General features: G+C 37.1%; 1 protein-coding gene across 1 annotated transcript in view; it reads left to right on the forward strand.

The window, feature by feature from the left end:
- The window catches only part of LOC116088239, a 204,696-nt gene that overhangs the window by 10,995 nt on the left and 171,068 nt on the right, over positions 1 to 22,633 (forward strand). The window contains exon 3 of the mRNA XM_031367023.1: positions 20,189 to 20,352. Within this exon, the coding sequence (XP_031222883.1) occupies positions 20,189 to 20,352 (164 nt within the window). The remainder of the gene's footprint in view (positions 1 to 20,188; positions 20,353 to 22,633) is intronic.

Below are 22,633 nucleotides of genomic sequence, written 5' to 3' on the forward strand. Positions count from 1 at the left end.
ATGTGTCCTTCTTACATGTTGCAGTATCTCAGATTATAGTCTTTGGTATCCTCTTTAATAGCACCAACAAAATTTTCTTCACTGTTAAATGGGCACCAGGCTTTACAGAATCTTCTCTAGAAACAGCTCTCTTTGGTTACACCACATGCCCATCAACCTTGTGTGGCCGAGCACACATTGAAGCATCCACCTCTTCAACACATGAGTAGGTCACAAAACCAAAGTCTCAGAAACGTTTTGTTTGGGGATCTCTCATTACCACAGAGTCTGTAAATGTGACTCGTTTCTCAACAATAATAATAATAATAATAATAATAATAATAATAATAATAATATTCTCTTAAGCTATCATCTATGGTTTCAAAGCTCAATAAACAGCTTCCTCAGCCTCTCTGATTTTTTGGATCATGGCCCTATATTTTGAGACTGGACTCACCTCTTCCAAGTTGAGTTCAAAATGTGTGGAAGAAATATCTTTAACTTCATAATTCAGAGTATAGAAAAGTTAGTTGGAAAAAAGGTCCCCTGAGGAAAGTAACAGGCAGACCAGAGAAAGACAAACTATATGAAAGAGTTAGGGACCAAGATGTGTTACAGATTACTCAGGTCCTCTAAATTCCAAGTAATCTGAGAAATTTGTGAAAGTATTCAGTAAAGCAAAAGAGAAAGAAGGCTATTGAGTCAGCTAATTCAAAGATGAATTTGACTTTAACATACAATAACTTTTTCTAGTGACTTATTCTAGGGACAGCCAGTTATAAGCAGGGTAGTTGCATAATTTTAGGATAGAGATAAGATGAAATAGCAATTTTTGAGAGATATTTTGGCAATAATAATACTGAAATAAAATGATAGTAAGGCCTTGTTTGTTTTTTGTTCTTTTTAGTTTTTTTGTTTTTGTTTTTCTTGCATAGACTAAGTTTTATTGTTTCAGACTTTTTTGTTACAGAATTAGGCCTGAGTTATAAACTCTGGTGAGTGTCAGTTTATATAGTAACATTTCTATTATTATTATTATTATTATTATTATTATTATTATTATTATTATTATTCCTGGTCCTCCCTCCTCTCCTGCCCCTAAGAATGTGCACCCCCACACCCTCCCACCCCCATCCTCTTCCCCGGGGCATCAAGTTTCCATAGAATTAAGCTCATTCTCTCCTATTGGTGCCAGACAAGGTAATCCTCTGCTACACATGTGCCTAGGGCCATGAACCAGCCCATGTATGTTTAATGTTTTTTGGTTTAGTCTCTCTTACCACTGAAAGGTCCAGGTTAGTTGACACTGTTGGATCTTCCTATGGGGTTGCAATCCACCTCAGCTCCTTCAGTCCTTCCTCTAACTCTTCCATATTGGTTCCCAACCTCAATCCGATGGTTGGCTGTAAGTATCTGCATTTGTCTTGGTCAGTTGCTGGTAGAGCCTCTCAGAGAACAGCTATGCCAGGCTCCTGTCTGCATGCACAATATGGCCTCAGTAATAGTGTCAGGATTTGGTCTATGTGCATGAAATGGATCCCAAGTTGGGCTGATCACTGGGTGGCCTTTCTTTTAGTCTCTGTTCCATTTTTGTCCCTACAGTTCTTTTACACAGGAACAATTCTGGGTGAAAAAAAAATTGAAGATGGGTGGGTGGGCCATGCATTGACTTGGGGCAGTGTCTATCTACTGGAAGTGATCTGTTCCCCATTGTTGGGCATTTTGGCTAATGTCATCCCTATTAGTCTATTCATTTAATGTTTTGGTTAATATTTGATAGGAGGAATTTCTTTTCTGATCAAATCTGTTTCCTGTTCCATAGACTTCTTGTACATTTATGGCCATTTGTTGCTTTAGGTTAGGGAATTTTTCTTTGATTTTGTTGAAGATGTTTTCTGGCCCTTTGAGCTGGGAATCTTCACTCTTTTATATTTTAATCTTAGCTTTAGTTTTTTCATTGTGTTCTGGATTTCCTGGATGCTTTAGGTTAGGAGCTTTTTATGTTTCATATTTTCTTTGACTGTTGTGTCAATATTTTCTATACTATCTTCTATGCCTAAGATTCTCTCTTCTCTCTTCTATTCTGTTCGTGATGCTTACATCTGTAATACCTGATCTGTTTCCTAGGTTTTCATCCCCAGGGTTGCCTCCATTTGTGATTTCTTTATTGTTTCTATTCCCATTTTTAGGTCTTGGACTGTTTTGTTCAGTTCTTTCACCTGTTTCATTGTGTTTTTCTGTATGTTTTTAAGGAATTTGTTTCCTCTTTAAGGTCTTCTACCTCTTTGCTCATGTTTTCTTGTATTTCTTTAAGTGAGTGAGTTATATCCTCCTTAAAAGGCCTCAGTTATCTTCATGAGATGAGATTTTAGGTCAGCATCATCCTTTTCAAGTGTGTTAGGTTATCTAGGCCTTGCTGTGGTGGGAGAATGGTATTCTGATGGGGCCAAAATACATTGGCTTCTATTGCTAATGCTCTTGTACTTGCCTCTTGCCATCTGGTTATCTCTGGTGTTAATTGATGTAGGTGTCTCTGTCTTGAGCCTGCCTTCTTGGAGGCAGGCAGTATTAACTTTGGTGCAGAGGGCAGGGGCTTCTGTGTCCCTGGTTAGAGCAGTGCTCCTGTGTCCCTGGTTAGGGCAGTCTTCCCGAGACCGGGTTATAACAGACCTCCTGAGAGACAGGCAGGCTACATCCTTGGTTATGGAAGACCTCCTGAGATAGAGGCAGGCTGTGGTGTATGGGAGAGGAGCCAGCATGCCAATTTCCCCATATACAGTAACATTTCAACTTCAAAAGTCTTTATGGCTGTTTCTAGGTAACTGTTAAAAGGAATTAACTAATTAGCTTCAAGAACATTTAAAATGGATGAATATAGTTAACCCTGTGGAGCAATGTTTGAGGTGCAAATACAGGACTGAAATTATGTCCTTATAACTCACTCATTTGTTAAAGTGTTTTCCTGTTATTCATGAAGTCCTGTATTTGAGCCCAAGTGCAGTTGGCACATACATGTAATCCTAACTCTTGGAGGTAGAGGGGAAGTGGTTCAGAAGTTTAAGACTATTCTTTAGAGACTCATACAAAATAAACCTACTAAAGTTCTGAGTGAGATACAGAAGCTTGGCAATAGTAGATGCAAAATTGGCTATTGTGGATAGAGACCACAGCAAGAATAATAAATCAATGACTAGAAATATGTTTTGTTTTGTTTCATCCACCTAAACTACAGGTAAATATTAGTTAGAGACATTTTAAAAAGTTTGAAATAATTAGTGTTTCATCAATAAAGAAATGATAAAGTATAAAGGTATTTAATGTCAGGTGTATGTATGTACTTATTTAATGTTATATAAATGACTTACAGTTTTAAGGTAAATATTTTAAATTCTTTCATGTTTTTTATTTTTTCTTTTTTAATTGGTTATTTTATTTATTTACATTTCAAATGTTATTTCCCTTCCCAGTTTCCCCTCCTCAAACCTCCCTATACCCCCTGCCTCTATGAGAGTACTCCCCTACTCACCCACCCACTCCCACCTCACCACCCTAGCATTACCCTACCCTGGGTCATCGAGCCTCCGCAGGACCAAGGGGTCCCCCTCCCATTGATGTCCTCTGCTACATATACAGCTGGAGCCAGCCCTCCCCACCCATGTGTACTCTTTGGTTGGTGGTTTAGTCCCTGGGAGCTCTGGTAGTCTGGTTGGTTGATATTGTTGTTCTTCCTGTGGGGTTTCAATCCCCTTCAGCTCCTTCAGTGCTTGCTCTAACTCCTCCATTGTGGGTCCCTGGGCTCAGTCCAATGTTTGACTGTGTGCATCCACATCTGCATTGGTCAGGCTCTTGGGACATCTATACCAGGCTCTTGTCAGCAAGTACTTCTTGACATCAGGTTTGGTGTCTGCAGATGAGATGGATCCCTAAGTGGAGCAGTCTCTGGATGGTCTTTCCTTCAGTCTCTGCTCCACACAGGAGGAATTCTGGAGTAATATTTTTAAGGTAGGTTGGTGGCCTCATCCCTCAACCCTGGGGCCATGTCTATCTGCTGGATATGGTCTCTACAGGTTCTATCTCTCCTTTGTTGGATATTTTGGCTAATGTTCTCCCTGTTGGTTCTGGGAACCTCTTGGGTCCCTGGCATCTGGAACTTTCTAGTGGCTACTCTCAGTTCCCCCTCTCCTACTGCTACACACCTCCTTTCAAAATCCTCAACCTCTGTACTTCTCCCCCATCTCCTCCATTATCTTACCCAGACTCCCTTTTCCCCTCCCTCTCCTTTCTTTCTCCCAGATCCCTCTCTTCCTCTACTTCCAGAGATTATTTTATTGCCCCTTCTGAGTAGGACTGTAGCATCCATACGTCTTGTTGGGTTTCATATGGTCTGTGTGTTTTAAATTCTTTCATGTTTTAAGAGAACGAAAAAAAAAAACATTCTATAGACATGAGTATGCATCTGTGTATACGACATTCATTGCTTTTAACTTCCCAAACAACCATTTGGAGGTACATAAGTGTATCTCAATTTGAGAAAGAATTTTTTCCTCCATACCTGATGATCCTGTTTAAATACTTGATTTCAAAACTTATAAAAACTGTATTTACATACTTTTTCTTTCTGAGTACATAAAGTTGTAGAATATTTTTATCCCTACTTGAAGTCAATCTGTTGTCTTTCTCCCTCTTTTATGCTACTTTTGGAATGTTTGAATTTGGCTTGGTGGTTATCTTGTTCTACTTAAGTACTTTTATAAGTGAGATATTGTAATATACATATTTCCTTTACAATTAGATCTTGCTTTTAGTTATAGACCTTACTATGTATATATAATTAATTGAATGAAAAGTTAGAAAAGACAGTGTGCCTTCAATTTTTGTTACAAAGTAAAATATTTTTATTTTAAGGACATTGCATTTAGCAATGCAAATTTGGCCTTTTTAAAAAGTGTCTATTTTTATTAAAGCACTGAACTTGGATTATGTTCCAGTTACAATATAAAGTTACATATGAAGAAATTCTATAAGGAGCTGTTATATTAAAATATGTATTACAGCTTATATTGTGACATCAATAGAGAGATTTATGATGAGTGATAAAATATTTTAACAGTATCATCATAAAATACATTGATGATGTGTCAAGTAAATGTTACTTTCAAAAAGATGTCATCACATCTAGATGAATTATTAGATTAGCTTGTTGGCAATGGCTTATTCCAGCCAAATTTCAACTGTTCATAGAGTTGTACATTGATAAGTATTTTACTTCATTTATTCTGTGAAGCAATTTTGCATTTAGGCAACTGAGTCAATAAAGAAGGTATCCAATATGGAGAACTTAAAAATTATAACTGTCATATTAGAACATTATACTAAATTCATCATGATTAATATTTCACTATATTCAATTACTTTTCATTTGTAAGATGAAGCTGTTTTCTATCGATGAATGCTAATATGATATAAACATCATGTCATATATACACATAAACAACATATCCTAGAAATATCCTAAATAATACAAGAAGAGACTAATAACCTCTTTAACTTTTTCATTAATATTTTATTTCCTTAGCCACAAAATTATTTTCAGTTACTCGTTTAAGTTTTAGCAACATACTACATATGTTAAAACTCACCAATCTGCATGTACAGTTCAGTGATTTTTAATATACATGCATGTTATTTTCATGTACCACAAAATGAAGAAATGTCCTTAAAATACACCTATAGTCTTTTGTATCCTGTGTGGCCCCAAATAACCACTAATCTGTTTTTTCTCTTTTCATGTTAGTTTTGTAGTCTCTAATATAATATGCTGTTTTGTTTATTTTACTTAACATATTTTAAAAATTAATCAGTTATATGTTTAAGTTGTTTCTCACTGTTCTGAAAATATATTATGTTGTGTAGATGTACCACATTTTATTTCTCTTGATTTTTTTCTCCTGTCTGTAAAGATATACTTCTTTTCATATTTACTTAATTTTACTTAGATAAAAAAATTTATAAATTTTTATATTGTTTAGTTCTGGGTTTTGCTTTATTTCTAAGTGGTAGTGTTTTTCTGGAAGCTACATTATTTGCAAATCATTTTGATCATTTCAAGATTTGTTTGTAAAGTTTTAAATTGTTCTGCAGTAGCTTTTAAACTGGATAATTTTTCACAATGAATAACACAAAACTTCTGTTGTCTTTTCTCAATGCCACACATTTTATGTTAGTTCTTCATTCCGACAAGTAGAATGTCAAGTTGTTTTTTTTATCACTGTCACTTTTGGAAAGTTTTTGGCTTCAAGTTCTCTAGTAATTAACTCTTTATTGCAAATTATTTTTCCTAAAGTAATAGTATTTCATCGTACAATTTTGCAAAATTGTATTCAGGCAAAGACAATGTATCTCCCCTTGCATAGTTCTCCCCATCCCTCTTCCCCTTCATTTCTGAGAGGGCAGCCATGACCCGCATCCTCCCACTCTGGTGCATTCTCTCCCACTGAGACCAGGCAAGGTAGCCCTGTTGGTGAATGGATCATATTCAATGAGGCTACAGGTTTAGGGAGAGCCTATGTTGCAGTTGTTGCAGGGCCCTCAATGAGACTGAGATTCAGGTTCCCTACATATCTGCCAGGGTCCTCATTCCAGTCCTTTTGGTTGATAATTCAGTCTCTGAGAGCTCCCCTGGCTATCCCTCTACCCTGGTGCATCAAGTCACTGTAGGATTAGGTACATCCTCTCCCACTGAGGCCAGACACAGCAGCCCTCTGCTACATATGTGTCAGGGTCCTCAAATCAGCATATATATGATATATATATATATATATATATGTATATATATATATGTGTGTGTATGTATGTATATATGTATAATATATGTGTACACACACACACACACACACATATGCTCTTTGGTTGGTGGTTCAGTCTCTGGGAGCTCCCAGGGACTCCAGTTAGTTGACACTGATGATCTTTTTATGAGGTTGCCATCTCTTTGAGGACCTCCAATCTTTCCCCTAACTTTTCCATAGGGGTCCCTGACCTGAGTCCAATGGGGTTGGCTGTAAATATCTGTCTCAATCAGCTTCTGGTAGAACTTCTCAGAGGACAGCCTTGCTAGACTCATGTCTGCAAGCACAACGTAGCATAATTAAGAGTGTGAGGGATTTTGGTGCCTGATAATGGAACAGGTCTCAAAATGGGCCAGTCACTGGTCAGCCATTCCTTAAGTCTCTGCTCCATCTTTGTCCTTATATTTCTTTTAGACAGGACCAATTTTGGGTCAAAATTTTGTAGCTGGAGTGGTGTCCCCATCTCCCCACTGGGGGTGCTCTTTGGCTAATGGATGAGGTCTCTTCAGGTTCCATATCCCAACTGTTGTGCATTTTGGCTAAGGTCACCTACATTGACTCTTGGGATCCTTCCTCATCCAGAGTCTCTGGGATTTCCTAGAGAATCCTCCCACCCCCAACCCCAGCAGCTGCAGTTTTATATTCATTCTCCTAGCCCTCTGGGCCTCTCTCCTGTCTCTTTCCATGCCTAATCCTGGCCCCTTATTCCCCTCACTCTTCCCTCTCCCACCCAGGACTCTCCCTCCCTTTGCCTCCTTTGATTATTTTTTTCCAACTTCTAAGTGGGACTCAAGCATCCTCACTTGATGCTTCCTTCTTTGGGTCTGTAGGGTGTATAATGGGTATTCTGCACTTTTGGGCTAATATCCACTTCTCAGTGAGTACATACCATGTATGTCCTTTTGGGTCTGAGTTACCTCACTCAGGATGATATTTTCTAGTTCCATCCATTTGCCTGTGAAATTCATGCTGTCCTTGTTTTTAATAGCTAAATAGTATTCTACTGTGTAAATCTACCACATTTTCTGTATCCATTCTTCAGTTGAGGGACATCTGGGTTGTTTCCAGTTCCTGGCTATTTAAAGTAGCTGTGAACATAGTGGAGCATATATTCTTGTGGTATGGTGGAGCATCTTTTGAGTATATGCCCAGGAGCAATATAGCTGGATCTTCAGGTAGAACTATTTCTAGTTTTCTGAGAAACTGCCAGAGGTAATGTGAATCTTTGACCTCCTTTCATAATGGTAGTAATACATGCTGGAGCTTACAAATGCTTCATGAGTATTATATTAAAAATACTTCAGTCTATCTTGTATGAAGCCATTTTAAAATGAGAAATATACAAGTGCTCTTGACAGATGATTAAAATTATATTCAGTTATTCTGAGCCTAACAGAATTGGCTTGATTATATCAAGAGAAAATACAGAGGTGAAGATCTATAATGAATAAAAACATATCTAATCCACCAATTTTTGTGCTGGAAGAAATATATTTCAGCAACATTTAATAGATCACCTTGAAAAGAATTTTATTTTTAAGCTTTCTCCTATATAACCTTTGGAACTAAGCATTCTCTTTAGTAGAGAGTAAGCATTTTGCTATAAAGATGGACTACAATACCCTTGGCTTCTCAGAAGCAGACTATCTTGTCTTGTCATTATTTGACATATAAAAAGGAGAAAATTCATATGACTTTTGATATGAACAGACTTACAGAAAATAAAAACAAATACAGCTTGTGCTTTTATCTTATTTTAAGGTCTGTGTTGGTGTAACTTGAACTGGTTAACATTTGGAGAAACCTCCACAAACAAAAAAATAGATGTTTTATCATGCATCTGAGTAGAGAATTGAGTGGTTTGGCATAATGATTAAGTAAAAATTTTGAGGTAATTATCAGTTTAATGAGGATGTACCAGTGACGTCTATACTTGCTATAGCTAATTGGGGCATGAAGGAAAACAATCATAAGAAAGAAAATAAAGTTAGGGCCAGAGCCCTTTGCTTTTATTTGCTTTTTTTTTTTTTTTCAAATACTGGTTCTTTGTTTTCTATGATTTTCAATCTTGTACCTGTTTTGCAAGCTTCAAGAGGACATTTTGATCTTTTACATTTATACTTCTGTCATGGCTATGATCTGAACAACCTTAAGTTTGGCCATGAATGCGATGTGTTGTAGTTCTTTTTGACAATTTAGTTGTTTTAGTATTATTTATAATTAGAAGATTTGATAACAAATACTCAGTAAAAGTGAAAGTAGTCATTATAAATGATGAGTAAAATATTGTTGATTAGACCAGGCAGTGGTGGTGCACGCCTTTAATCCCAGCACTTGGGAGGCAGAGGCAGATGGATTTCTGAGTTTGAGGCCACCCTGGTCTACAGAGTGAGGTCCAGGACAGCCAGTGCTACACAGAGAAACCCTGTCTCGAAAAACAAAACAAAACAAAACATTGTTGATTTACAGGAATTAATGATTGTCTTTTAAAACATACCTAAAATACTGTGTATAGAGTAGTATCTCCTCAGCAATTTGCATTATATTTTCCTGACTAGTACTAACTTGAACATCTTTTAATTTATTTAAATAGCACCTGTATCTTTTTAAAATTTAATTTGTTTTACTCCTTCACTTTACAGCTAGCTCCCTGCCCCCTTCCAGTTACTTCCCACATTCCTTCCCCCATCTCCCCATCCCCTTCTTTTCTGAGAGGGTGGGGTCCCCCTGGGTATCTCCCAATGCTGGCACTTCAAGTCTCTGCAAGGCTAGGCACTTCATCTCACACTGAAGTCAGACAAGCAGCCCAGCTAGTAGAACAAATCCCAAGTACTGGCAACAGCTTTTGGAATAGCCCCCACTCCAGTCATTCCGGACCCACAGGAAGACCAAGCTGCATGTCTACTACATGTGTGCAGGGATGTCTAGGTCCAGCCAGTATACATTCTTTGGTTAGTGTTTCAGACTCTTTAGAGCCCCAAGGGTCCAGGTTAGTTGACTCTGTTGGTCTTCTTATCCCTTTCAGGCTCCACAATCCTTCCTCCTATCCTTCCAAAAGAGTCCCCAAGTTCCATCCACTGTGTGGCAGTGGATGTTTGTATCTTCTGTGTCAGCTGCTGAGTGGAACCTCTCAGAGGCTCCTGTCGGCAAGCATGACAGAGTATCATTAATCGTGTTAGGGATTGCTGTTTGCCTATAGGATGGGTCTCAAGTTGGGCAGGTTATTAGTTAGCCAGTCCCCTAGTCTCTGCTCTATCCATCATGCCTCAATTTCTTGTAGACAGGATAAACTTTGGGTTGAAAATTTTGTGGGTGGGTTGGTTTTTCTATCCCTCTACTGACATTCCTGCCTGGCTACAGTAGGTGGCCTCTTCAGGTTCCATTTCTCAGTATAGTGAGTCAGAGCTAAGATCATCCTATTGATTCTTAGATGCCTCCCTTATCCCATGTCTCTGTCATTTCCTCGAGATGACCCTATCTCCTCACCCCTATCAATGTGCAGATTTCTATTCATTTTCATGTCTATCTAGCCATCTCTCCTGTTCTTCCTCGAAACCTGATCTTGAACCCCTTATTCCCCGTCCCATCCCCCTCACTCCCATTTTCTTTCCTCCATCTGCCTCTTAGGACTATTTTATTTCCCCTTCTAAGTGAAATTCAAGCTTCCTTGTTTGGGCCTTCCTTCTTATTTAGCTTCTTTGAGTCTGTGGCATGTAGCATGGTGCCTGTATTTTATGGCTAATGTCCACTTATGAGTACATACCATACATGTCCTTTTGAGACTGGGTTACCTCACTCAAGATGATATTCTCAAGTTTCATCTATTTGCCTTCAAATTTCTTTGTCTTTGTTTTTTTTTTGTTTTTGTTTTTTTGTTGAGTCTTTGTATTATCTTTGTTTTTTTTTAATTTTTTATTAATCATTCCATTCGTTTATATCTCAAGTGATATCCCACTTCCAGGTTACCCCTCCACAAGCCCCCATCCCATATCCATTCTCTTCCTACTCCCCTTTGCCTCTATGAAGGTGCTCCCCCACCCACCCTCTCCCTGAGCTCAGTCTGATGGTTGGCTTCAAGCATCTACCTCTGCATTGGTCAGCTGCTGGCCAAATCTCCTAAGGAACAGCCTCACCAGGTTTCTGTCAGCAAGTGCCTCTTGGTGTCTTCAGACAGGATGGATCCCCAAGTGGGGTAGGATGGCCCTTCTTTCAGTCCTTGCTCCATTTTTTGTCCTTGGTCTTCCTTTGGACTGGAACATTTCTGGGTTAAAAACTTTGAGAGACCAGGGTCTTGCCTATCTACTGGAGGTGGTTTCAACAGGTTCTGTCTCCCCTTTGCTACATGATTTGGCTAAAGTCACCCCATTTGGTCCTGGTAGCTTCTTATTTCCCTGGCATCTGGGACCCTCCAGTGGCTATCCTCAGTTCCTCATCCCCCACTGCTACATATTTTTATTCAATTTCCTGGTCCTCTCTCCTGTCCCTTCCAGTACCTGATACTGCCCTCTTATTTCCTCCTCCTCTCTCTCTACCAGGTCCCTCCCCTCTACCTTCTGTGATCATCCTGTTCCACCTTCAGTGCAGGACTGAAGCAGCCACACCCTGGTCTTCCTTCCTCCTAAGCTCCATATGGTCTGTGGGTTGTATCATGGGCATTGTGATCTTTTCGACTAATATACACTTATCAGAAAGTGCATACTTGCTGTGTCTGGGTTATCTTAGGATGATATTTTCTAGTTCCATCTATTTGCCTGTGAATTTCATGAAGTCATTATTTTAAATAACTGAATAGTATTCTATTGTGTAGATGTACCAGATTTTCTTTATTAGTTGAAGGATATCTAGGTTGTTTCCAGTTTCTGGCTATTACAAATAAAGCTGCAATGAACATAGTTGAGCAAGTGTCTTTATGGAATGTTGGCACCTTTTGGGCATGTATCCAGGAGTACTATATAGCTGGGTCTTGAGGTAGAACTATTCCAAGTTTTCAGAGAAACTGCCAAGATTGAGTTCTATAGTGTTTATAGAAGTTTGCATCCCCACTAGCAGTGTTTGCTTTGCTCCACATCCTTGCCAGAATGTGCTATCTCTGAAGTTTTCGATCTTAGCCGTTCTGATGGATGTAAGATATAACATCATAGTTGTTTTGATTTCATTTCCCTCATGACTAAGGACTTTGAACATGTTATTCCCTCATGACTAAGGACTTTGAACATGTCTTTAAGTGCTTCTCAGCAATTTGAGATTGTTGAGAATTCTCTATTTTGTTTTTTACCCCATTTGTATTACATATTTTCTCTATTTACATTTCAAATGTTCTCCCCTTTCCTGGTTTCCCCTCTGAAAAATCCCCTATTCCCTCCCCCAGCCCACTAACTCACCCTCTCTTCTTCCTGGCCCTGGCTTTTCCCTACACTGGGGCATAGAGCCTTCACAAGGCCAAGGGCCTCTCCTCTCATTGATGACCGACTAGGCCATCCTCTGCTACATATGCAGCTGGAGCCATGAGTCCCACCATGTGTACTCTTTGGTTGGTGGTTTAGTCCCTTAGAGCTCTAGGGGTTACTAGTTAGTTCATATTGTTGTTCCTCCTATGGGCTCCTTGGGTTCTTTTTCTAGCTCCTTCATTGGGGACCCTGTGCTCTGTTCAATGGATGGCTGTGAACATCCACTTCTATATTTGTCAGGCCTTTCTGGAGACAGCTATATCAGGCTCTTGTCAGCAAGCACTTGTTGGCATCCACAATAGTGTCTGGGTTTGCTGATTGTATATGGGATGGATCACCAGATTCGGCAGTCTCTGGATTGTCATTCCTTCAGTCTCTGTTCCACACTTTGTTTCTGTAACTCCTTCAATTTTCTCTATGTCATCAAGGGATTTGTTTCCTCTTTAAAGACCTCTATCCATGTGATTTTATTTTCCTGTATTTCTTAAAAGGATTTATTCATTTCCTTTTTAAAGGACTCTATCATCCTTATAAAATTGGATTTAATGCCTTTTTCTTGTGTTTCAGTTGTATTAGAATATCCACAGCTTTCAGAAGTGGGGAAGCTGTGCTTTGGAGGTATCAAAATTTCCCCTGGCTTTTGTTGATTGTGTTTTTTCTAGGGCCCCTACCTATCTGAATTGTTCTAGTCCCTGGATGTCCTTGTTGTAGTAGGTATTGAGAGAGGGTAAACCTCAATGTTCCTGGTGTGGCATGCCTCTGATGGGTATCCTTGGGCTGTATTTCAGTCCTGCAGGCTTGTATGGTTCAGGACACTCAAGTCCAATGAAGGTGGATAGAGAGGAGGCAGGAGAATGGAGGACTCCCTGGGCTAGCAGATTGCTCAGAGCATCTTGGGTTGGCTCAAGGGGCTCAGAGACCAAGGAAGATAGTCTCTGATGGGGATAGGGAAGTTTACCTGTGTGGTTCAGGAGTCTGATGGAGGTAGAAGAGCCATAGTGGGAGAATGGAGGTTCCCTCTGGGTTGGCAGGCTGCTAAGGGCAGGTTGGTTTGGCACAGAGGGTTCAGCAAGCAGGAAAGATTGGTGGGGGAACCATAAAGCAAACCTTTATGGTTCAAGAGTCTCAGGTATGACAGGAGAGGTGGCAGGAGAGTGGTGTTCCCTCTGGGATAACAGGCTGCTCTAATGCCTGCATCTTATGTGGAAAACTATTTACATCGTTGTCCATTTTAAAGACTGTAATAATTGTATTTTAATTCATTATTTATTATTTTATTACTTAATTTTTTAAAAAGCTTGTATGTGTTTGTGAGAGTGAGGGTACATACATACCATGCTGTAAGTATGAGCATCAGGAAAATTTCATGTGCCAGCTCCTTCCTTACATTTTTTTTCAGACAGGGTCTCTTGTTTACTCTGAGTATAGTTGGCACTGACACTTTTTGTGACTCTTTTCTCTCCTCCTATATCTCAGTAGGAGTACGTGAATCATATATGCATGTTATGGCATCATGTTTTTACATATATTCTGGAGAGCTGAACATAGATATGCATTCTTACATACAGTCATTACTTTTCCCTCCTAGCCATCCTCAATCTCAAGGCTTTCTTGAGCTCATAATCCCTAACAACCAAAAACAATAGTTAAATAGTAATTGTCTATAATTCTGATTCTACAAATATGCAGATCCCAATCTTTTTAATAGTGCATATGATCTCAGTAAGTAAGAAGAAAATGAAGCTAGTTCCTAATGGCTTAAAGATGTGTATAAAATAAGTGGTTGGTCATTGTAGAATTGTAGCTCAATAATGCTAAAATATTGAGGAAAAAGCTTTCTCTGCAAATTGCTGCCATTCTATCATGTACCCATGTTTGAAATATATATATATATATATATATATATATATATATATATATATATATAATATATCTTCCTTTTAGCATTAGGTCCCTTACGAGTATTTTCTGGAGAATTAAATATGCCCTTAGATAAAGAAAAATGACATATTTCCTTCAGAGAGAATACAGTTCCACATCAGGCCTCATCTCTCTGCAAGTTGAGTATAGCTAGATTTTAGCCTCTGTTTTGTCTCTCAGTTACATTCATGAGTTCTGAACATAAAAGAATAAATATTCACATCTATTAAACTTTCAGACTGCTGAGTGTTTAGAATAATGAAGGAAGCTTAGTTTGCTTTCTGTTTTAATCTTTACTAAGAAATTAAGGGAAAAGCAAAAATAATTGAAACAAAATAAAAAAAATTACTTGGTAAATGATAGAAGCTTCAGGGTAAAGTGTGATTAGAATATTACCCATGCCAGTGTATTAGAGCCAAGAATAAATTAAATCTGCTTATAAATTAGGCAGAAGTTAAAAAGTTTTGCTTTGTCACTTTTATAATACTTGGAAACAGAAATGATTTTTTTTCCTGTTTTCCTTTTAAAGTTGTCAGAGGTTTTTGGTTTAAGTATACATAAACATTTTAACAATTAAATTAATTTCAGTTATACAAAACCATACAAAATTTCTCTTTTATGAGTTTATATAAACTGTTTAATGGAAATTGAGGGTAAATGATTATTTATGACATTGAAACAGGGATAATAGCTCTCTTTTTAAATGCATTACTTTGTAGTCTGGCCACTGTATTGAGACTCTGCCAGAATTTGCTGAGAACATCTTAATAGTCATCTCAATTCTTCCTATGCCAATTCAGGAAAATATACTGAGTAATTTTCTTGATGAATCCCTAGATTCCATACTGACAGTTGAATTGTCAGAACTTGTTAGTTGAAGTGTCTCATAGCAGAAATAACATATGTCGTGTCAATTTCATATTGTCAGCTTAAGACTAATGAAACATACCTGAATTAATACATAAAGTTGTACTTCCATACGTGTAATGACATTCTGAAAAATTGTTGTAATTTACCTTCATAAGGTAAGAAGTCAGTACTACTATAGTTAGTGTCTAGTGTTTCTCATACTGGCTTAAGATATTTATTCATTGTAAAAAATGACTGATGTATATGAAAGAGTTTTTATCTTCAGACTTTCATTAGGTAAATACGTCTCCATCATGCACAAATTTTTAAAGATCTATGGATTGCAAATATTTCAAGTTTGATCTGGAATGTAGAATCTGTTTATTTCTTATTTATACTGTTAGATCATTTGTGTGTATGCTAGCTTTCTTGAAACAGTTCTCTGTTTCTTAAGGATTATCCTTTGCTTTTTCTTCCATGTCTCCCAGTACTTAAAACAACATGGTTGTTACTAAGTCAGTTTATGTAGTGTCTTATTAACAAAGGAAAACACATTTAAAACAGTGGTAGAAGAGTATTCTTTCATTTCAGATACTTTCATGACTTTTAGCTAGTTATTTTTGAGACAATTTTTATTTCATTTCACAGAATAGTCTATAGATTACTATGAAGCATAGGCCTGTCATGAACTCATGATCCTACTGCCTCAGTTGCTGAGTTATAGTATCATGCCAGAATATCCAGTCTCTGAGGAATTCTGATATAAGTTAGAGTTTGAGAAAAGCTGCATTACCTGTAAGGTAAATATTGAAAAGAGTACCAGGAAGTTGGCTCATTATAATACTACCAGTAATGACACCTTCATATATATATGGCATACTGATAGTATTGTAATATTATATATATATATACATATATGTATATATATATATATATATAATATGTCTATTATATGTGTGTGTGTGTGTGTGTGTGTGTGTGTGCGTGCGTGGTATGCACAGGTGTATGTACTTGTGATTGTATATGCACAGGCCTAAAGAGGATATCAGTTGTTGTTTTCTCTCTGTGCTCTCTGTGCACCAGAGGCTTCCCATTTCTGTTAAAGTGGCTGGCAAACAAGTTCTTAGACTCCACCAGTCTCTACTCCACAACATTTGGGTTAAATGCATAGGCATAGCCATTCCCTGGGTTTATTTCTGGAGATTTACAACTAGAACATTTGTTTCACTGAACTATTTCCCTAGCACATGCCACATACATTTTTAACTTTTTAACAATGAAAAGTACAATTTTACCACAGTGACATTACCTAAAATATTTATGAAAGAGGAAAGTTGTGTGTTTAACATTGATATGACATACAATTCTTCTTGTGAGAGATTTTCACAGACAATCAGAATGTGAGTTTGCCTGGTTCCTGTCCATAACATACCATCACTTTTGCCATCCAATTGTGTGATAAGCAAAGAAAGTTACCCATGTATATTTTCATAAAACAAAGGAGAAACTTGAGGTTCCCTCTGCCATGACTCACTGATTCAATGATTCAATATTAATATGCACTAAATTTCCACCTATAGGAATGCTTACTGTGTTCTGTATTCAACTCTAGGAGACAAGAAATTAAAAATACACTAATGTATACCTTAATTTTAGCACCTTCTTGATTACTATTAAAACAAGACATAAAAGTAAATAAGTACGTCAGCCATTTATAGTAAGTGAATAGCATTAGGAAAACACAAAAGGAGTTTATTAATAAAAGTAGTAGGATCTTAACCTATTAGTGAGAAGATAGAGAAGTTTTCTGGAATGGTGAAAGAAGTAATAGAGTCATAGACATGGGAAAATTCAGGAATCTTTGAGAATATGAAGTTTGGCTTATTTGGGATATAATTTTTGGGTGGGAGTAAGTGGAACTAGGTTATGAAATACCTTAAGATCAAATACTACAAATTTAGTTAGTAGGAAATAGAACATAGCCATTGAAGTCTGTTGAACAGAATTTGGTACAGGAGTAACACTCGGAGTATTAAGGAACTAGGTCTGTTGTCTGCTGGATGTAGAGATAAGTTTAATTGTACAATAGTTAAAGATAAATGCTTACAAATATAAGGAATAAAATAGAACTTTATTTTAATTTAGATTTTCAGAAGTGTTCTATGTTTGAATCTTGAGAAATCTAACACAGGAATGAGACAGAAAAAGACAGTTGTCATGTATTTGCCATCCATACGTCTGAATAAAATGTTTAGACAAAATTAGAATCTAGAAAACAACTTTCAGTAACAGAAGTACTTGGGGCAACTGTTGGAGTTATAGAAAATATTATACAGATATTACAAATACATTGGTAAAACTATTTTCAGTAATCTTTATAAAATGTCACATTTATTATGACTGTTTTAAAAGAAATTTGTAGCACTTACATAGAAAATATGAACTTGTATAAACTCAAGTGAGTGTATAACTGAGTTATTTAACTTCTTTATTTTAAGGACACATTCAATATTTTTTCTTCATTTAAATATTTAGTTCTATTATTGGTGAGACAGCTATTTGTAACATCTACTTTATGGTTTACTAAATCAACTTCCAGTGCATCTAAAATTTTAGAGTCATTTAACTGATTCTCCCATTTTTAGCAGCTGTTAATTGCCTGTCACTCTGCATTTAGGGACAGGGCCCTGTCATTTATAGAAGGCACTATTTTATATGAAATGTCGTGGTCCTCAAGCTCTTATAATCTAGAAGACAATATTTAATAGTAGGTGTCCTGATAATTTAGCTCTCACAGGTTTTTTGCCCCTTGTGCAATATTCCCTGAGCCTATATATAGGGACTGTACTGATGGATACCCCACAGTAAGGTGTTCCCTGAATTTTGCCCGGTTGTAGATCTCTGGGCTAGGCTCTTTATATTGCACAAAAGAGAATCTTCCTTTTTGATAGGTGAGAGCTATGGTTATTTGTGAATACAAGGGGAGGTATTTAGAATGCAGGTGGGAATTGTACTGTTTCAGGAAAGTGGTGGTAGTAGATTCTCCTTTATACCTATGTTTGTCAAGTTCTTACTAATACAACTGAGAAATAGGTAGATAGATAGGTTTCATGAAATTATGTATAATATTTTCATCTTTTCAAGTCAACATCAGATTATATATACAAATAAAAATAGAACTTAAGCACAAACAACATTGTGTTTTATATTTTGTTCCTGTGCATTTCAGATAACATTTTTTTTTCTCATGGTAATTTATGTTGTGCCAAATGGCAGTATTTTCTGTTGAAACTAAATCATTCTTTATTACTTATATATGCCATAATTTCTTTATTCATTTATCTATTGATAGACATTTGGATTGATCTCTTAAGAGTAATTTTAAGTGTTATAAATGAAATAATGATGTGCTAAATAATTTGACTAATATATACATCTAAAGATCACCATGTGTTTCATAAATATATATTACAATAGAGTAAAATCAATATGGTTTGTTATAGGAACATAAAGCATTAATTAATATGTAAAAATTACATTCACCTTACAGTGATAGGAAGTGTGGAGTTATGATTTCATTTTATAAAATATTTGCATGAAAATATTACTCAAAACATTCATTAGATTCATTTTATCTTATATTTGATTACTATAGTCTTTCTCATCCATGTAAACTATTTTTTACTATGATAGACTTTACTACCGTTTTATATGTTCCTATTCCTAGGTACATAAAACTAAGTTCCTCAAACGTAAATTTTGCTGTGCTTCTTCCTGTCCTCTACAATTTGTAGCAATACACATTTGCTGGATAAGTGAACTAATGAAATTAAGGAATGATGAGTTATACAAATGGACTATTCCCTTTCCAAATGTTCAAAGGTGTGGATAGGCAGATAGGCTTATATGACTGAGACTGTGATTATCTTTCTTTCTTTTGGTTTATACTTTTGTTTTTTAAATTATCATCATCATCATTATTATTATTATTATTATTATTATTATTATTATTATTATTATTTACACTCCAGATTTTATTCCGCTCCATGTCCACCATCTGACTGTTCCCCATCCCATACCTCCTCCCTGTCCAACTTCTCCACAAGGATGTCCCCACTCCCCAACCCCACCAGACCTATAAACTCCCTGGGGCCTCCAGTCTCTTGAGGGTTAGGTGCATCTTCCCTGATTGAACCCTGACCCGGAAGTCCTCTGCTGTATGTGTGTTGCGGCATCATATCCGCTGGTATATGCTGCCTGGTTGGTGGTCCAGTGTTTGAGAGATCTTGGGGGTCCAGATTAATTGATACTGCTTGCCCTCCTACAGAGTCACCCTTCTCCTCAGCTTCTTTCAACCTTTTCTAATTCAACAACAGGGGTCAGCTGTCCATTAGTTGGGTGCAAATATGTATATCTGACTCTTTTAGCTGCTTGTTAGGTCTTTCAGAGGGCAGTCATGCTAGGTCTCTTTTTGTGAGTGCTTCATAGCCTCAGTAATAGTGTCAGGCCTTGGGACCTCCCCTTGAGCTGGATCCCACTTTGGGCCTGTCACTGGACCTCCTTTTCCTCAGTCTCCTCTCCATTTCCATCCCTACAGTTCTTTCAGACAGGAACAATTATGGGTGAGAGTTTTGACTGTGAAATGACAACCCCATCCCTCACTTGATGCCCTGTCTTTCTTCTGGAGGCAGGATCTACAAGTTTCATCTCCCCACTGTAGGGCATTTCATCTAGGGTCCCTCCCTTTGAGTTCTGAGAGTGTCTTACCTCCCAGGTCTCTGGTACCTCCCAAGATTGCCTGTTTCCATTCTTTTTGCTGGCCCCCAGGGCCTTCAGTCCTTTCCCTCCCCCAATACCAATTCATATTCCCCTCTTCCTCTTTGTTCCTTTTCCCTCCAAGTTCCCTCCTCCTTCACCTTTTGTGATTGTTTTCTTCTCTCTCCCAAGTGGAATTGAGGTGTCCTCACTTGAGCACTTTGGCTTGTTGACCTGTTTGAGTTCTGTGGACTGTATCTTGGGTATTCTGTATAAATTTGTTTGAGATAGAATTTCACACAGCCTAGCCTGGCCTTGAGTAGATTGGTAGATTTTTGTAGTTATTTTACAAGGATATGTTTCCTTGATACTTCTACCTCTTTTCTTTCACAGATTTGGATTATAGTTTTCTTTCATATGGAGAAATTTTTGAACGTGCAAAAATTAACGGAGAAAAGTTATTTAACATCACCAGGAAGCAACTTAATGACCTCGGCATAGTCAGCATTGAACATCAGGATATACTCCTACAAGCAGTTGCTCGTATTCGTAAAAAGGTGAGTTGTGGGATTTCTTTCCATTTTATTAGTCTTTCTACTTAATAAAAGATGAGTTAAAGCTAGGAATATGTTTGTTTTCTACATGCTCTAAAATAAATCTCCATTTTGTTTCTTTCTAGTTTTAAGTTTTGATTGCTATGTTCTCTGACAATTGTGTTTAAGTAGTGACAGTTTTCTTCCTGTATTTGACTTATAGTTCTGTTTTAAGTAATTGCTACTTTCTTATGTTTTTTGAAAATTGTGCATATAGAAATAATTCATCTTGATTATATTAATCTCTTGCTTCCTCCATCTTCTTCCACCTTTCCAGCAAAATATCTTTCATCTCTCCCAACTTCATATCTTTTTATTTATATAGCCAACAAATTCCGGTTATTTCTGGCCATATACACACATGTGTTGAGTTATCCACTGTAGCATAAACAACCAACTAGTGGCCACATGCTCCAAAAGAAAAGTGACTCTCCATTCTTTACCATCCAACAAGTTCATTAGCTTCTCCATTAGGAATGTCATTCGAGGAGCCCCTTTGCCCATCTCTGCTTAGCTCTTAATATTTTAGATATGTTTTGCAGGTAACCATTAGCTGATATGAATTTATATATGCAACCATTGAAAGAAACGTTTACCATTGAGCAGTAGTGTTATTAATTCACCACTAACAAAGAAAAATATCATTTGCATTGTCCTAGTAATTTATTATCACATAAATAAGAAATAATATGCCACTTGTTATAATATGACATTTTTAAAGATTTTTAAATTATAAGTTCGGTATTGTCACATATACTCATAAATCTCAGAATTTTGAGGCTAGTGTAAGAGGATGTGGAATTCAAGACCTGCCATGTATGCATCACAAGTTTAAGGGCAGCTTGGGATATATGAAACCTAATTTCAACAAAATCCTCTAAGTCTGTAATTGTGTAACCAGGACTGTATTTACTAATACATTGGACAATTAAACTATAAAGATACACATGTCCCAAGAGATCATGGAAAAAATAGAAAAAATGAGTTTATTTCTATGGTAAGACCTGTTGTAAGACAATTTCTGACTCAGATTATGAAAATGTACCAAGTACCATATCATTTTAACTGTATATCTGGGACCTCTCCTCCCATTGATGGCCAACAAGGCCATCTTCTGCTACATATGCAGCTGGAGCCATGGGTCCCACCATGTGTACTCTTTGGTTGGTGGTTTAGTCCCTGGGAGCTCTGAGGGTACTAGTTAGTTTGTATTGTTGTTCCTCCTATAGGGCTGCAAACCCTTCAGCTCCTTGGGTCCTTTCTCTAGCTCCTTCATTGGGGACCCTGTGCTCAGTCCAATGGATGTCTGTGAGCCTCTACTTCTGTATTAGTCAGGTACTGTTAGAGCCTCTCAGGAGACAGCTATCTCAGTTTGATGTTGGCTACTGGTTTGCTGTATATTGCTTTTACTATATTTAAGTATAGGGCTTGAATTCCTGATCTTTCCAAGACTTTTATCTGGAATAATTTTTGGATTTTGTCAAATATTTTCTCAGCATCTAACAAAATGATTATTTGGTTTTTTCTTTGAGTTTGTTCATATAGTGGATTATGCTGATGGATTTCTGTATATTGAACCATTCCAGCATTTTCTGGGATGAAGCCCTACTTGATTATGATGCATGATCGTTTTGATGTGTTCTTTGATTCAGTTTGCGAGAATTTTATTGAGTATTTTTGCTTCGTTATTTATAAGGGAAACTGATCTGAAGTTCTCTTTCTTTGTTGGGTCTTTGTGTAGTTTAGGTATCAGAGTAATTGTGGCTTCATAGAATGGTTGGGTAGTGTTCCCTTGTTTCTATTTTGTGGGATAGTTTGAAGGGTATTGGTTTTAAGTCATCTTTGAAGGTTTGAAAGAACTCTGCACTAAACCGATATATCTGGTCATGGGTTGTTTTTGGTTCAGAGACTGTTAATGATTGCTTCAGTTTCTTTAGGGGATATTAGACTGTTTAGATTGTTTATCTGATCCTGATTTAGCCTTGGTACCTGGTATCTGTCTAGAAAATTGTCCATTTCATCCAGATTTTCCAATTTTGTTGAGTATAGGCTTTTTAAGTAGGATCTGATGATTTTTTGGATTTCTTAAGTTTCTGTTGTTATGTCTCTCTTTTCATTTCTAATTTTGATAATTATGATATTGTCTTTGTGCCCTCTAGTTAGTGTGGCTAAGGTTTTATCTATTTTTTTTTATTTTCTCAAAGAACTAGCTCCTGGTTTGGTTGATTCTTTGTATAGTTCTTTT

The sequence above is a fragment of the Mastomys coucha genome, chromosome X, assembly GCF_008632895.1.
Source record: "Mastomys coucha isolate ucsf_1 chromosome X, UCSF_Mcou_1, whole genome shotgun sequence".
Lineage (NCBI taxonomy): Eukaryota > Metazoa > Chordata > Mammalia > Rodentia > Muridae > Mastomys > Mastomys coucha.